Genomic DNA, 18,015 nt, shown 5'->3' with positions numbered 1-18,015 from the left:
TTTGATAGTTTATTTATTTAATGGCCCAATTTTAAAAAAATGTATTCTATTTTCAATAAAGTTCTGCCCTTTTATCCATGGCATACTAGCAACCCATTGATTAGCATGGAAGTTTTGAAGGCCAGCATCTGTATAAAACTGCACTTAATCCAATTAATTTCATATAGATTCAGGCAGATGGATAATATAGAATAGTGATTAACATTGCATCTCCTGTTTTAAGTGTTCATATTCTCTAGAGACTAAGGTTTTAACAAGTATTCAGAAGAAAACATCAGGCGATGGATCAGAAAATAATCTAAAGGGCCACTGAGATTTTTTGAGACATCTGCTGGATAAAATCACTTGGATTTGCTCTGAGCTGGACTGCTGAGCTCAGGAGTGGACCTGTTGAATTTGCCTTGGTACGATCTATTGCATATGCACTATATGCTATTGCAATGCACTATAGCATAGGGCTGCCCTTGAAGAATACTCAGAACTACAGGTGTACTGGTTGCCAGTAGGCTTCTAGGTACAATCCAAGGTGCTGGTTATCACCTTTAAAACCCTTCATGACATAGGGCCAGGTTATTTAGGGACTGCTTATCTTCCATGGTCTCTACCTGTCCAGTAAGATCAGGCAGAGTTGATGCAGTTCTGGCCTCCTTAATCAAACAATATCAGGACCCAGGAGGCACGTCTTCTCTGTTGTGGCACCTGCCCCCTGGAACGATATCCCCCCCGAGATTTAGCTCCCACCCTGATGTTTTCCAAGTTTTTAAAAATCTGACTCTTCTCTCAGGCCTTGGGGTAGGGTATTTATGGTGGAAGTGGACAGAGTTCTTGGAACTATGAATGTGTCCATCTGTTTATGAGATCCACGTCCCTCCTGGTGGGTCAAGGCATCTTGGGAGGTGACATTGGGTCCAGTTAGTGGTCAATTCATCCTTGAGTGAGGGGGTAGTTCTACTTGCCCTTGACGAGACAGTGGTCCATCCCCTCCTCAAGAATCCTTAACCTTTTGGTGAAGGTTGTTGAGAAGGTGGTATGCCAATGGCTCTAGAGGGCTCTGGAGGAAATAGATTATCTGGAACCTCTTCAGTCAGGTTTCAATCCTGGGCATAGTATACCAAAACAGCATTAATTATGCTTGTGGATAACCATTGTAGGGACCAAGATAGGGGTTGTGGACCTATTCTGGCTCTCTCTGGTCTCTCGATAGCCTCTGATACTATCAAACATGGTATCTTCTGAATCAGCTCAGGGTGTTGGGAGTGGAAGGCACGATGTTGCAACAGTTCTTCTCCTTCCTCCAGGGCTGGTTCCAGTTGGTGTTGAAAGGAGAGGACCAGCCCTCAGCCCTTGCTTTGTGTTGTACCTTAGGGCTTGATTATCCCCTTGCTCCTGCTTAATGACTATCTGAAGCCACTGGGGAGGTCATCTGTCAGCATGGGATTAGGTATCATCAGTACCCAATTCCATATCTCATCCCAGCTCAAGTGATGTTGTCGAGATCCTGACTCAGCGTCTAAAGGTTACAACGGTCTAGTAAGTCCAAGTGGCTGTTCATCTTGAGGCTTCCTGGATCTGGAACCCATCTCTAGTTTTGAATGGGGTTGTACTTCCTCATACAAAGCTGGTGTACAATCTGGGGGTCTTCCTAGACTCACGATTATTTCTTGAACAGCAGATAGCAGTCATCGCTAAGATACCTTTGCACAAATCCATCTTGTGTGCCAGTTGCACCCTTTCCTGAATCAGGAGGCCCTACTCATGGTCATATTCATGCATTGGTCACCTCTCATTTGGATTACTGCAATGGGTTATGGATGGGGCTGCCATTGAAAAACATCCAGAAATTGCAGTGGGTCCAGAATGTGGTGGTGTGAGCAATTATGGACATGCATACACCCATATTACAACTTTGCTTCTCAAGCTGCACTGGCTCCCAATAAGCTTCTGGGTGCAATTCAAGGTGTTGGTTGTTACCTATAAAGGCTTACATGGCATGGGGCCAGGATATGTGGGAGACCACCTTTCACCAATTGTCTCTACCTACCCCATCATGTCTGGCAGGAGGGGTGTGTTCCAAGTCCCATATATTTAATATATATTAAGTAGAGTATTATCTAGTAGGACTCAGGAAGTGTGCTTTTTCTGTTGTTCCACCTGCCCTCTGGAACTCCATTACCCCCAAGATTAGATTGGCCCCAACTCTCCCAGACTTTCAGAAGGGTTTCAGGCATGGGTCAGGAGGTTAGATGACCCTGGGAAATATTGTTAATTATTGTTGATGATTATCTTCAGCCACCAGTTTTTCATTTTATTCTTGTATTTTTATTCTTACTTTACTTTTTTTTTATAAGAATTTTATTAAGTTTCAGTTTATTCTTATTTTTAATTTTTATTATTATACTGACATTTTTAAGTGTTCACCACCCAGAGTCACTTATGTGAGATAAGTGGCCATATAAACTGAACTAATTTATTAATAAAATAAAGATCACCCAAAAGTAGCAGTTGGTCCAAAATGCAATTAGATACGGGCGCACCTCAATACACTCATGTAATATTGCTACTTCACAAGCTGCACTGGTTGACAGTAGGATTCCAAGTGCAATTCTAGGTATTAGTTATCACCATTAAAGCCATTCATGTCACAGGGCCAACTCATTTGCCAATCTGACTATCTTTCATCTCTGCCCAATAAGATCTGGTTGGCATGCTCCAGGTCCCATCCTTTAAAGAATGTCATCTTATGGGACCCAGGAGATGTTTCTTCTCTATTGCTGTCCCAACCCTACCTGCTTTTCATAAAGCTTTAAGATCTGTTGCGCACCCCTCCCCTTGCCCTGCATCGGGTTGGGAGGATTTGGGATTCTGTCCATTGTGAGTGTTTGCTTCCTGAATTGTCTTGGCACATTTTCTTGTACAAATTTTATTATTTTTTTATTATAGTTCATTTTTAACTGTAGGCCACCCTGAATTGCTCTGACTATATAAATTGACTAAATCGATGAGTTAGCCACTCCATTGATTAACATAAAGGGATTATTTACTTTCTCTTCTCAAGGGAAGACCCTGAAGACCTTGAAAAGAAACCTTGACTTAGAACTTGATAAGCACTGTGCAGCATTTAATAATTGACTATGAGCAAAGACATTGTTTGTACACCTTAGATTAAGTACAGCTTTGCTGCGGCGTTCCACTGTTGTTAAGGCACTGATGAACTGTTAGTGCAGAGTTAAGCAAATGTGCTGCACTACTTTGAAGTGCTTGCCGAGCATGCCGAACCATCAAACATTCCTGTATTGGTATGGGATCAAGTTGTTAGGAGTTTTATGATGTTAAGGTTCAATACAGGCCACTTAAGGTGAGAAGAAACAAAAACTGCACACTTTCTGAAGCAGAAAATGCCATTGAGCATCAATATATTTGAACATAAAAAAGAATTACCTATTAATTAACTTTGTGATACAGCAAGCATATATCCACTGCTGAAAGTATACTGAAAATATGCAATATATACAACATTTAAAAGAACTCTGCAATGCCACTAGAAAGGACTATAACAATATTATTATATAGGATGGGATTTTCCTCAGGGAACTAATGAACATAGAATGATTGGAGCAGCTCGTTTCATCTAAGATTTTGAGACCTTCTATAAATTTTGAATCCTAGGAAAAAACAGTTAAATGGGTTATTTGTCTCTAATCTGGACTGTACGTACGGCTTTAAGCTACATTTTTACCTGTTAAACTGTTTAGTCTGATATAATATGAAAATATACTCCTGTCTAATTCTGAAGGATCACTCTTAGGTAACCTCTTATTTTTGACTCACAAACATAAAGCTTCTGAAGATAAATGAAAAAAATGTGTGCTATTTTAAGGCCATGTTCCATAATGGAAATTATTTGAAACATTCTAGTTTGAATAACTATCACAGGAGCAAACTTATATCTTAACAATGTAATATAATGTTTAACTTATATAAAATTTTGGAAAAAAAAAGACCTGGTAGCAATTTCTTGATGACTTTGGACTTAAATTCACATGATCCTGGACTGGCTGATGACTTAAACTGCAAATGTTTAACGATACGCAGAATTCAGAATTCCAAATATGCTGAACTTTCCAATTATTCCTATATATGAATGAATCTGGCCATGTAAGTACAACAATTTTTTCATAATATAGAGCCAATTCTACAGAAAAGAATCAGAACTGTATTTTGCCACATAAACTAGCTGTAGGGACTCCACACTTATGGCACGTACATACTTAGCTATCACATGTTTTTCTTTCCCTTATAAATGAAAAGGTGGACACATTTTGCCACATCTGACTTAGGCTGCCAGATGTCTGTCCCTCCTAAAAGATAAGGTAGATAACGTAACAATAGAATGCACACCAACTCATGTGTTTCATATTCATTGCAGCTGCTGGTTCTTGAGGAGCACTTCAAAGATATTACAAAAATTGGGCTGTTGCAGATCGTTTTAAAGTCTCTATTTAAGGCTGCTATCTTACAAACACTGACCTGATGATTGATCACTCAGAAATCAAGGGACTTCTTGTTGAGTAATATATAAGTTTGCTTACACTCTACAAATGATACTTTTTCACTAGGAGGCACACACCATCATACACTACAAAAGAAATATGGATCTCAGTGCTAGTTTTAATAGTGTGTGCACATGCTCTGTATCAATGCTTATATTCCTTCAATATATACAGTATATATAACTCAGTAGGTAAGGGCCAAATAAAACTGCCTGAGCACTCAAAGATGTGTATACAGGAGGAACCATTAAATTCAGTGTTTATGTCACACTTAATGAGCAAAAAATGGCCTGAGTTTGCTTACAGTGTTGACACAGTTAGTAAAGCCCCACCAAACACTGAAAGACTTGGATTTCATTCCAAAGAAATACCTTTTCTTTCTGCAACCACACCATTGGGAAAGGCTTGTTTATAACCTCAGCTGCAACGCAGCTCTCAGCATTCTTTGGCACACACCAAACATCAATTCATAGCAGGTGCCCTGGGCATTCATCTTTTTTCAATGCCCGTTACCCAACCTACCTCTGTCAGCTCCCAGGTGATGCTAATAGTCCAACACAATCCATAGCTGCGGATCAACAAAGCCTTCATTGCCCAGCCCCAGAAATGTCCAAAAGCAAATATATCAAAATGACTTAGGATTCGTTCCCAGGTAATAACATGGCAATTCACAGCATATTCCTGTTGATGATGAAAGGACGTAGAGAAAAGAGACAAATAAGGCAATAGAAGCTGAAATCTCTTCTGGAATAATTTTAGATGAAATAATATTGCACTCTAATAAAGTACAGTATTAAAATACAATCTTTTCTGTAGCTCAGTCTTGTTCAGAAGCTAAACTGTATCTTTGGATAACAGTCACAGACTATTAGGCAAGATTAGCTAAGATGCTTCTTCACACAATATTAACTGACACATTTGCTCACAAAATAGAAACATGCCCTTAAAATAGAAAGTTTGAGGGGTTATCTAAATAATTCTGGATATGACTAACAAAATTCATAGCAAGATAAACTAGATTCTGCACCAAAAATATTCTTATTCTTGGATAAGATTAGGTTGCAAGTCAACCCTGCCAAGGCTGAGCAGCGTTCTAGGTTCCATGGATCTAGGAACTAGAGAGTTTCCATCTTTGGTTCTGGACGAGCGGTGCTGCTCCGTTCAGACTCAGTGTGCAGTTTGGGGGTCCTCCTGGACTCACAGCTCCTGATCAAAGCTCTTTGAGGTGGCAGCTGTGGCCAGGGGGACCTTTGCACGACTTCATCTTGTGCACCAGTTGTGCCTATTCCTGGACTGGGAGGCCTTGCTTATGGTCACTCTTGCCTTAGTCATCTCCTGATTGGACTATTGCAACACACTCAACATGGAGCTGCCCTAAAAGACCATCCAGCAGCTTCGCCTGAAGGCAATGGCACAGGTAGTTATGGGCACAGCTCACTACACCCATGTGCTACTCCATGAGCTGCACTGGCTCCCAAAAGGCTTCTGGGTGCGATTCAAGGCACTGATCACCTTTTCAGCCCTATACAGCATAGGAGCAGGTTACTTGCAGGACCACCTGCTCCCAAGAGCATCTGCCCGGCCCACATGCTCTCATAGGGAGGGCATGCTACATGTTCCTTCATTTGAGCATTGCCATTTCATGGGACCTAGGAAATGTGCCTTCTCAGTGGCTGCCCTTGTTCTCTAGAATGATCTCCCCTTTGAGATACAACAGGCCCCAACTCTGCTCGCCTTTAGAAAAGCTGTTAAGATCTGGCTTTTTCCCTGGGTATTTTGGTCCAGTTGAGTGGCGTCCCCTTTTGGCTGTTTAATTATTCCATCTGGTCATCTTATTCCATCTTACATGTTATATATTGGGGTGTTTTTTTTAATGGTGTATAGTTTTTTTTTCCAGTTCGTCTATTGTTTAAGTTGGGCAGCCCTCTAAATCAAATCAAATCAAACACCAAACTGATGACAAATTTTTCCTGTTATCAGGATGGCAATCTTTAAACAAAATAAAGGCACTGAAGCTGCAGCTGTCAGGAGTCTGGCTTCCAGTGGAATGCTGCTACTAGGGCTTAGCAAAGATGGGCAAGAGGTGCCCTCCAAACCTGCTGCTCGAAGCACTAAGATGCCTGGTTCTCTTGAAGGGTAGGCACAGCTCTTCAAAGGCCATCCCATTCATCTGTGCACCAATATAGATGCAAGGAAGATGGGGCTGCTGCCGTAGAAAGCCCAGTGGAAATATGAGAAGATGCAGCACTTCAATACTTGAAGAAGTGGGTTCCGAGGGATGCTTCACTCAACTCCTGCAGCCTTGGTTATTACATTTATTAGACACAGCACACTTTCAACTCAAAATCTATCCCTCTCCTCAGAAAAAAAAAAGCCAACTACATTTTGGTTTTGGAGAAAGAGGAAATATTTGGCTCAGCCCTCTGAATATGTTCCTAAGGTTCTATTCTTCCTGTTTCCTCTGATTTTAGTTATTCTTTCTGGTATCCCTTTGCGTGAAAACAATACCATTGAATGTCTAGAGGCTCTGTACCTTCCACTACATTCTTTTTTTGATCAAATAATCAAAAGTCAACATGTGATATATGAGCTGATATGAGAATTCTGAATTATTTCCTAGTCCTTCCAACAGATTCATGTGTGGTACTTTGCTTCTTATACAGCCATAGAATCAGAGAGTTGGAAGAAACTTAATGGTCATCTAGTCCAATGACTTGCTCAGTGCAGAATCCACTCTGGCAGGTGACCATGCAACTTCTGTTTGAAGAGAATTCACCACTTTATCTGCAGCCTGACAGCTCATACAGTCAGGAAGTTCCTTCTAACGTCTAGCCTGATCTTCATTTCTTTTAGTTTTAATCCACTGTTTCTGGTCCTGCCCTTTGGGGAAATAAAGAATATGTCCATTCCTTCTTCTGTGTAACAACACTTCAGATATTTCCAGACTGCTACCATATCTTCCCTCAGTCACATTTTCTGTAAACTAACAAACCCAGATCCTTTCTAGACCATTTACCATCCTGGTAGCCCTCATATGAATTTGATCCAATTTGTCACTGTCCTTTTCAAATGGTGGTACCATCCAAGTGGACTTTCACCAGGGCAGAGCAGAATAGAATAATTACTTGCTGCGATCTGTACTCTATGCTCTTGTTAATTACCCCAAAATAGCATTTGTCTTTTTAGCAGCAACATCAAACCGCTGGCTCATATTTGATTACAGTTGTCAAGTCATATGGTACTACTAGGATCAAGACGCCAAAATGTTCATTATATCACTATCAGTGTACACACCATAATGTCTGCTTCTCTTGTCGCATATCGTAGGTTAGGATCCAACCAGTACATCACTGATTTCACTTGTTCAAAGTTAAGGAAGAGCAGGAATACCAGAAACAGAAAATAAAGTACACTCAAACCTAAAAGAAAATAATACATTTGGTGAATGGTTATTTAATGTACCACTTACAAAAATAATATGCAAACATGCACAAGCAATGTTCATATGCATCAAGGCCAAAAAAAAAAAAGTTAAAAAATTTTTTTATTGTGTCAGTGCTCATAAATTAAACTTCTAGAATTTTTTATACCAACTTTCAAGATCACAGATTTTCTTTTCTGTCTAGTTCTATATGCAATGAGAAAAAGAAAAAATAAAATAAGAAAGAAAAGGGAGCTTAACAAAAGGTATAGGAGTGTGAGTACTACTCGGATTATTTGTATAACTAATCATTAGTTTAGTTTACTCATGGTCCTCACAAACACGACAATTCTGCTAGGTTGTTACCCAACTGATTACCAAGGAGAGACTGAACAAGGTGAGAAGGTTGAGATATAAACAGAAATGCAAGCATTTGGAAGGAAAGGAGTCAAGAGGTATAATCCAGTTGTAGCTGTTTCATGTGCCTGAAGATTATGTTCTTTCAAAAGTAAGTTGACACTCAGTAGGTCAAGTCCTGCTTTCCAAAGTATTTCTGGCACTCCTGGGAATTTTCCCCAGGTGTTGGGGTAGATGAAATAAGAAACAATAAATGGAAGGCTTGCTCTGCTATCTCTCCATCTAATGCTAACCCCATACCATGTCTACTCTCTTATCATTTCATGCCCAGTATTCCTTTTTCAGAAATCCAACATGCTCACATACAGTGGTGCTTAAAAGTTTGTGAATCCTTTTGAATTTTCAATATTTCTACATAAATACAACCTAAAATGTGATCTGTTCTCCACACAAGTCCTAAAACTAGATAAACTGTAATACACTCTACATGGGGAGGCCATAGAAGAGTATTTGGAAGCTTCAGCTGTTGCAAAATGCAGCAGTGCAGGCAGTTATGTACACTCCAAGAACTGCACATTACACTCCTGCTGTGTGATCTGCAGTGGTTGCCAGTTTGCTTCTGGGTCCAGCTTTGGATCATTTTCCTCAATCAATAAATGAAAAAGTATAAAGTTTTTGACTCATTTGTTTAATTGGGTTTTCTTTATCTAGTTTTAGGACTAAAACTACAAACTACAAACTGAAACCAAACATGGACTATAGCAGACTTCCCCAAACTGGTGCTCTCCAAATGCTACAGCCCCTGCCATTTCCCTTACTAGTTAAGAATTCTGGGAGTTGCAATGCCCAAAAACAGGAGAGCGTTGGGCTGGGGAAGGTTGGAATACCAAGTGGTCTACGCTATACCAATGAAATCTATAATTATTTAGAATTTCAGATAATGGTCAGAAGTTTTGCCTTGCTGGCACTTCAGGGAATTTGGCATGTGAGCAGGAGACAGCTGGGTGTGGGTGTGCACAGGGGGGTATGCTGGTGTCGTACTTTAGAATTGCCTCCCAGGCTCCCCACTATATCCCTTTCATGATAAACTGAAGACCATATTATTTCCATAGGCTTTAATTTGTTACAGCTAGTTTCTCTGACATCAGTTTAACATTTTAGCATTCTAAAGGTATATTTAGGGTGCCTTTAGGATGCAAAGTTCTCCTCAGGAGGCTTACAAGATACAAAGAACAGAATAGGATTAGAATAGGTGAAAGCTGATAATGTTTAAGAAGTGTCTTAATTAAAAAAAAAAGAAAAGACCAACATTCTAAAGATATATTTAGGGCGCTTTTAGGATGCAAAGTTCTCCTCAGGAGGCTTACAAGATACAAAGAACAGAATAGGATTAGAATAGGTGAAAGCTGATAATGTTTAAGAAATGTCTTAATTAAAAAAAAAGAAAAGATCAATTATAATCAAAACCATCACTGTATGAATTAATCTCCATTTTTTTACCCCTAGCTACTCTTAGAGCTGTATTTTTTATTTTAAATATTGGCTTTTGGGAACTACTTTTAAACAGTCATATTTCATACTTACACTTTTAATAAATTATGTTCTGCTTTAATGATTACGTTGCATGCCATTCAGTGAACGTTCAGAACAACAGAATATAAATTATTACTGTAATCTATAAAACTATTTAATAGGAATTTAATGTGTGAACGCAGTATGTAAGTTCCACCACACTTTGAGCCTGCAAATTGTTTATGTGAAACTACTGGAAGAGGTTTACAGTTTGATTCCTTCCTTAAATAGAGGTATTATCATCAGCCTGTACACCAAGCTGAATATCAATTTTTCTTATAAGATGAACTATCTTATTGGCTTATTCTAAAACATTCCAATTGGTTTTCTTAAGAACAACACTGAGACTTTAAAAGGGAAAATCTTTCTCACAATACAGTATCTAAACATTTTAACATACTTTTGCAGTGGCACAGAGAACATAAAATATACTGTACTACAAAATGGACTGTGGAAAGGAAAAGGTATCCATATATCTATAATGGACTGTTATACTTTGAAAATGACTTACCAAATACCATGCGCCATATTGCAGGGTGTGGACGGGTGAAAGGGCCTGTAAAAAGAAAAGTGTGATTACTGAAAATGAACTGATGGTTAAGCACTGAAATAATACATCTAAGATTAAGGCTCATCCTCACATCCTGTTTGCCTTGGTGCAAAGACACCTTGTCAACCATTTTTCAGGGACATATCCTCATGATGTCACTTCAATCTCATCTTCAGCCCACTGCTGAGGTACTCTAGAGCCAGCTTTGGTTATTAAATTTTAGAAGTGATGTTTTCCTTCTTTTCTTCAAGTTTCCGTGGCAACAATCTAGGATACCTAGGGGAGGAATCTACAGATGATAGACTCACGGGCAATAATCTGTTCAGCTACAACTGGCCAAGCAACTGCTGTGGGATCACTGCCTTCCTACCTGATTTCTGGTAACTGTACCCCTACTGCCATTTTGTCTTGGTTGCATAGAAGTTCGACAGCAAAATCTCGCCATATTTAGTGTTTCCAATCAGCTGTCATTTCTCTCCCTCTCTCTTTTGGTGAAGTAGGGACAGGAGCAATTATACTGAGCATGGGAGGGGGATATCGCAGCCAAGACAACCAGGAACAGTTTTATAGGAAGAAAAACTCAAGTTTGAATTTAGAAAGCTCGGGTCTGGGCTCCAATTCCTTCTGAATTTCCAGAGGTCTAGCCAAATCCACAGCTGGTTCCAATTAAGAGATGAGGAATTAAGGTATATCTGCAACCAGAACAGTGACACATCCCTTGAAGCTGCTTCTACTGACTCCTGGCAGAAACCCCATGCTGATTTTCATGACTTAATAGTTGACTTTGACCTTCATCTCCAAGAAAAATACTTATCACTCAGTCTTCCATATCTTCTAGGAGACTGAGAACTTGATATTCCAGCAGCAAAAAAGTAAACACTTTTGTGGTTTCCCAGCATTGCCTCATTACATATTCTGGATATAAACTTGTTTTTTTTCTGCCACAGGTAACACTGGGAATGTACCGCTCACCACCAATTGTTTTCTGTCAGCACTAGACCACTCAAGCATTCACACAATGACAGTCTGGAGACCAGGATCCTTTAATTGTTTAATGAAGCGAAATGACTAGGACAGAAGTAAAGCTGCAAATGGAGAATTCCCACTAAAACATACATTTAAAACTACATTCCCTTAATTGCCTTCCTTTCCCATGAAAGTATGTCACCCCCCTTCCCATCCAGGTGGTGTTGCTGGTGTATCTCTACTGACTGGCCTTGATATGAACCACCATAAATCTCTAGCCATAATAATGCAATTCACACTCCATCCCAACACCCCCTCCCATCTGGCGACAGAGAGTCTGACCCATTGATAAGGAAGTAATGGAAGATGCTCCGATAAGGGGTTCTTTTGATCCGAGGACTCTGACACTTTCAGTCTCATGCACTAAAGCTGTATGGACAGTAACAGTGTCCAGCCCATTCCTGAGATATAGTTAAGGAAGACTGTGGCAGCGACACACTTTATGCTGACATACTCATGACTCAAGGATAGGAGGAAAGCGTATTAAAGTAGCTGCCTGGACAAGCTCTTAGTCTGAAACGATGGCAAAACTTAACAACAAATTAAGATTTTTACTGAAGCCATTAAAAAATACTGTGGGTAGTAGCATATCCTTAGAATTTGTCAGAGACCTCTAAGAATTATTGACTAAAATCCAAGCCTTTTGGGTCTTGAGAATAATAATTAACAACTTAGGATCTCAGTCTCTTCCACAAAGGAGGCAAGAATCTGCAAGGAGGTGAATGTTCATCGGAGAAGATTGCAATATAGAGGAGATAACTACTGTATAGTAACGCATTTAGTTGCTGATCAGGGTATACCTGATATATATATGAAATTTTATAATGTATTTTATATATTTATTGTTTTACTGAGTATTTTGTTGTAAATGGCCCAGAGTCCCTCCAGTGGGAGGAGATGGGCAGTGACAAATTTGATAAATAAATAAATACCATCAAAGAAACTTAGTAATGAAGCATCCATAACTATACCAGGGTCCATATGCATAGGCTGAGGTAAGACATACACTAAAAGGATCCTGCATATATATGTGCGAGCACCTAGGTATATATCCACAATACATCTCTGTATGCTTCATACAAAAAGATACTTTGTACAAATCTGTATACTTTCCCTAGCCAAGATTTCCAGTGTTAAGAGATATGGTCAAGTTAACCAGTCTTATACCTGTTTCTATGAATGGCACATTAGCCTTCTGCAACCTGGTAGCTTCCATATATGTTTGGAATTCTGCTGGTTAAACTTTTGGGAAATGCAATCCCAATTCATCTGGAAAATGCTAGGCTGGGAAAGATTGTGCCATATTTTACTTTTGCCAAAGTCATTTGCTCACATGCTTGTTGTAATGCTACGTCTTTGATAAAGTGGTCAGATTTTGACATTGCTGTATCTCGGCTATAAGCTTGACTAAAGCCCTCTAATATTGTCCTATGAAGCTCCATTAAAACTCAGCTATCCCCTGTACACTTGGTCAGCATCATCAAAGCTAAGGAATGTTGGAAGTAAAACTTCTGCGACATCTGCAGGACACAGATTCTCTACTTCTACTCCAAACATTCCATTTCTTTCTATGAAGAGAGGCTACTTATATACTACAATGGTTCTTAAAAAGTCTGTGAATCCTTTAATTTTCAATATTTCTGCATAAATATGATTTATATCTTGCTATACCTTCAAGAATACAAGACAGCATACATAGCAATCCCTCCCATTTTCCCCCACAGCGAACATATGGAGGTAGGTTGGGCTGGAAGAAATTGACCCAAAGTCACCCAGTGAGCTTCTATAACTGAGGGTGAACCTGAGTCACTCTGGTGTCCGAAGCCTTAACACTTAGAGCATTACACTGGCTCTACAACTGCACTTTCTGAGCAGATTAGAACCTGCTAACAACTAGGGAGAAGGAACAAGCCACTACAAAGCAAAAACAACAAGGGCAGTTCTTTGCGAAGTACTCAGCTATGACTCTCAGCAGGACCCAGAGGCAAGGGCCTTTTGATGTGTTCATAGCATATACTAGCTGAATTAACTCATTACTTAATAAATGGACAAACCCCTTAGACACATTAGAACTATACTGTGAGAAAACAGGATTATGCAGTAAAGGAAGCAACACTTTCACGCCAAGCTATTATTGTTTGTTCCCTTGGATTTAGATATCCATTTTCAAGTCATTTTAGAGGTTTATTTCTCTTTTATTTACTTTGTTCCAGATATGCCAAATAGATAGGAAAAGAATCAAGAGATTGGTGCTATTGACTGAAGGGCAAGGGAATCAGATGGGCCAGGTAAACTCCCACTAAACTGGACATTTGATATCCAACAGGATATTAAATACCATGCACATAGGCTGAATTTATATGGAAAATAGTTCCTCTTGGCTGTAGAACTGAAATCAATACCTTTTAGAGATACCACCAAGACCAAATATAAATCCAGATTATATGCCTTAAAGTAGATTAATTTAAATTTTGGAGGAGTTCCTGACCTACAAATATCCTGAACCACTGAAGGAACACATGTACTTAGCTTTATAGTCTTTCCTTTAGATTTATTTATATCTGCCATAATCAGGTATCTGGCTTTGTAATATATATTACAGAGCTCCCCCTGTAAAAAGAGATAATGTTGTACAATTCCAACCAGACATGATTTAATAACCAACAATTTGAACAATAGTTAATGCTTCAATAAACCCCCAGCCACAGCTCTATCCTGAGGAAGTATTGCAAAGTGCTGATGCTGCAATTTAATTACCAAGGCCAAGAATCAGTAAACTATCAACTATCATAACAAGGGAACCCAACCAATTTCAGAGGAATTGGAACAAGAGCACTTAAGAGCAGCCACATCTTCCTGGTGAAGCATCATCTGGAATTCAGCCCCTTCCCAAGAATGACCAGCTATAGCTTTTGGTCAGAGAAAGTAATATACTGTGCTGGCACCATGTGTTTCTACCTTCAACTGCTTTTTTGGAAAACAGCAGTAACCATCTGCTATAATAATGGCTGTACTGCTACCCATTGTCATACTAAACACAGTGAGAACATACCTATGAGTCAAAGAAGGGCAGGAATTTTAAAATACTGAACAGCAGGTTCACTTAAGCAAGATTTACTGATTGCACGTCCCTTCCAAATCTGAGCTCAAAAGCCTTTTTCAGGCACTGTCCCAAACATATAAGGGCTAAAATTAGGGTCAAGTCTCCAACCACATGAAAAGTCTTATGTGCATTCAAGCAAATGTGGACAGAGCTCTCCAGCAGATCCTCTCATTTAACACATTCAGGTTGGGGATCTGAAGGAGCAGGTCAAATGCACACAGGCTGGAAGAGATTGGTATGCATGGCCGCATCCTCTGTTTTAGCACCATTCATTCAGGAGAACGCATGAACAGGATTTTTATTTAGTAATAGCCTTGTGTGGCGCAGAGCGGTAGGTGGCAGTATTGCAACCAAAAACTCTCCCCACAATCCAAGTTCAATTCCAGCGGAAGCTGGATTCTAGGGTAGCTGGCTCAGGTTGACTCAGCCTTCCATCCTTCCGAGGTTGGTAAAATGAGTACCCAGCTTGCTGGGGAAGGTGACGACTGGGGAAGGCAATGGCAAACCACCCCGCTAAAGTCTGCCAAGAAAACGTTGCGAAAGGGGCATCTCCCCAAAGGGTCAGACATGACCCGGTGCTTGCACAGGGGACCTTTCACCTTTCAATAATACGTAACAGCCAAAAAATATTAACCTTCCAAGAATGCAGGTCTAAAACAAAAGCATTATCTTTGGGGGATAAACAGAATTGCAAATTGATCTAGTTAATCACTGTCTAATAAAAAATAAGGTAAAATAAAATAAAATAAAATATTGAAAACGTTTCAAGTTTAATTCCTGTGAAACAGTAAGATTCATTCCTAAGTATGTGTAAAATTAATCAGTCTTTCCAAGATTAATAGGAACTTGGCCCAACTCTCAATTATAACCAAGTAACTGCTATAGTTCAACAGTACTACATAAACTTTGTATGTAAGATGGCAATTGCTTAATCCTTAGAATTTCTAATATAGGCAAGAACTTTGCCCCATCTTTTAATAATTTAGCGTAGAGAGTGTTTTTTGTTATATACAAACACTGAAGAAAAAAATTGCCCCAACTGGAATCCTAAACATCTTTTCTTGGAGGAGGTGCCACAGATTTCAACAAGATTTCCTTTAATTATGCATGCTGAACTCAATGTTTAACTTCCTTTGATTAAATGCCTCCACTCTTTTTTCAAACGGTGTTTATGTGTGTGCATGTCTGTGTCTGTGTATTTTCTATTTCCGGGCTGGGGAGGGAGACTGGAAATGAAAATCTTATATAAAGCTCCACTTCACTGCTGTTTTTGTTTAACGATATTTCAAATGGGTTTCTGGTGGGATGGAGTGCAAGACAAAATGCCAAATACCTTCTTAGCCAGGAAACACACTTTGTGTGACAACTTGCCTCTAGACCATAAAGAGCAGCTATATTAATGGAGACTTTCTATTTATTGACCCATCTCTGGCAGCAGGTAATTAATTATATAATTATCACTGAGATGTATTAACCAATGACAACAGGGAAGTTCTATTTTCACTGTCAAGAGATAGGAAATGACCTTGTTCGTCTCCAAAAATATTATTTCAAAATCAAACAGGATTATAGTGGGCAAGAAAAACATGACTTGCGACCCTTGAGTTTACATTGCTGTCTTGTTTTGAAACTTGGTCTTACACCAAATACCTTTACAGAAACCTTTTTCTAAGTGAATTGAGCCCTGTTCATGTGTTACTACTCTCAGCTGCAAATGTAACTCCAGTAATCTGTGTTTTTTTTTTTTCTTTCATCAGGGGCATGTATCTACAGTATTTGTGGGTACAACTGCACTGTGTTGTCTACCATCTGAGCCTGGATCCTCAAGTCCCCTGGACCATGTAGAAGCCAACACAGATACTGTTATACCCACTAAGGTGTGTCTGCTCCACTTGAACATCTGCAGGAAAAACAAAAAAGATTTACCTGGAATGACAGAGCCTGAACAGGACTTTTAAAGAAACAAGACTGGGAACTATACCTCTATCAAACTATTCTCCAAGCTTAATGTAAGTATTTCCCAAGTCCCAGAGTAATTCTTAAAAAAATAATGTGAACGCAGTCCACAAAAAATATTTATAGAAAATACAGTAAATTAATACTGATGAAAGCCAGCTATAATGATGTTACTTACCATTAGGAAAAGCTAGAACACTGATGATTAGAAAGAAAAATATCACAGAGAGGATGCCTTTCCAAATATTATCTTCGGGGGTTGAATCATCTCTTTAAAAAAAAACAAGATAAAAATGGTGCTTAAAAGCAAAACACAAGATTAAAATACTTTTGTTCATCCCAGTAATTTGGGATGAACCAAAGCCAATCATGTAATCAATACATTCATATTTTTTTAGTTCTTCAAAATTTACCATACTTGCTACTTAATTAATATGAAAAGAAGTAAAGTATTGCTGGCCAAAATAAAGAATCAGCTATCCAGTCTGGAATACAGAGAACCAACTTACCAATGCCATGATCAGCTAACGGCTAATCATACCTTGTAAAAAAAAATCCTTTTTATGACCCTCTTCCTATTTTAGACAAAGGAAACTGAGGCTATGTGTGTACTGAGTAGAAAGCTAGATTTAATACAGGTAACTGTGACAAAGGATGGATTAGCTTTTTTAATGGCTTTATTGTAGAAAGAGGATGCTCTTTCTCCCTGCCTCAGTTTAAAGGTATGGAAGATTTGTACTGGATAATTATCAGAGAGGCAATGACCACATTCTGGTAACTTGAATCATGGTGCTAGTAGACATGAGTGAAAGCTAATTCATTTAAGTAATTATATCCCAGAGTATGCACAAGAACAAGCAACAATATTCAAGCAAGGAAAATTCAATGAGATAATTGTAACATACAAGCTAGAATCAGGAGCAGACTGTCTTCAGGTTGGTGCCATAATGGTTGAGGTAAATGGAACTTATACCTCTTAAGACCAGTGGCAGTAAAATCCAAAAGTCCAGCTCTGGTGCACTGGACAAATCTTTCTCTAGACATGAGAGCCTGCATATGTACAATTCTGCACACTGAAAAGTAACCCTTTCCAACATACTGGATGATATGTACTTACTTACCCAAAAGACCACACTGTTGTATCAGCACTTCAGCACATGGAATTTGACTCTGCATCTTCTGCTAATTATTTTTGGATATTAGTTTGTATTAATTTTTATTATTTAACTATTCTATTTAGTATACTTAGTATTTCTATTTTCTACTAGAAATTGAATGGACTGCTGTGATTTAGTTTCTTCTAATTCTCCTGTAAATATTTACCACTTGCAGTCACTTCATTCGAACAATGATAAACCAAAGGGATTAGCATAAAAGGCATGTATAGATGACGTGCATTTATGGATCTGCACTTCATAATTATAAGTGAAAACTTGTAAAAGATTGTAGCAACCTACGGAACATGCACATATGCAGAGGA

The 18,015-nt window shown here is 39.0% G+C and overlaps 1 protein-coding gene across 1 annotated transcript in view; it reads right to left on the bottom strand.

The window, feature by feature from the left end:
• PTDSS1 (phosphatidylserine synthase 1) overlaps positions 1 to 18,015 on the bottom strand; it is a 41,157-nt gene that overhangs the window by 20,929 nt on the left and 2,213 nt on the right. Inside the window, exons 2-5 of the mRNA XM_063299521.1 lie at positions 16,714 to 16,805; positions 10,412 to 10,456; positions 7,845 to 7,969; positions 5,073 to 5,231 (exon numbers count right to left, since the gene is read on the bottom strand). Of these exons, the coding sequence (XP_063155591.1) occupies positions 5,073 to 5,231; positions 7,845 to 7,969; positions 10,412 to 10,456; positions 16,714 to 16,805 (421 nt within the window). The remainder of the gene's footprint in view (positions 1 to 5,072; positions 5,232 to 7,844; positions 7,970 to 10,411; positions 10,457 to 16,713; positions 16,806 to 18,015) is intronic.

Source organism: Candoia aspera, chromosome 3 (genome assembly GCF_035149785.1).
Source record: "Candoia aspera isolate rCanAsp1 chromosome 3, rCanAsp1.hap2, whole genome shotgun sequence".
NCBI lineage: Eukaryota > Metazoa > Chordata > Lepidosauria > Squamata > Boidae > Candoia > Candoia aspera.
Note: the sequence above shows the minus strand (reverse complement) of the source record. Positions and strands in the feature narration are given on the sequence as shown.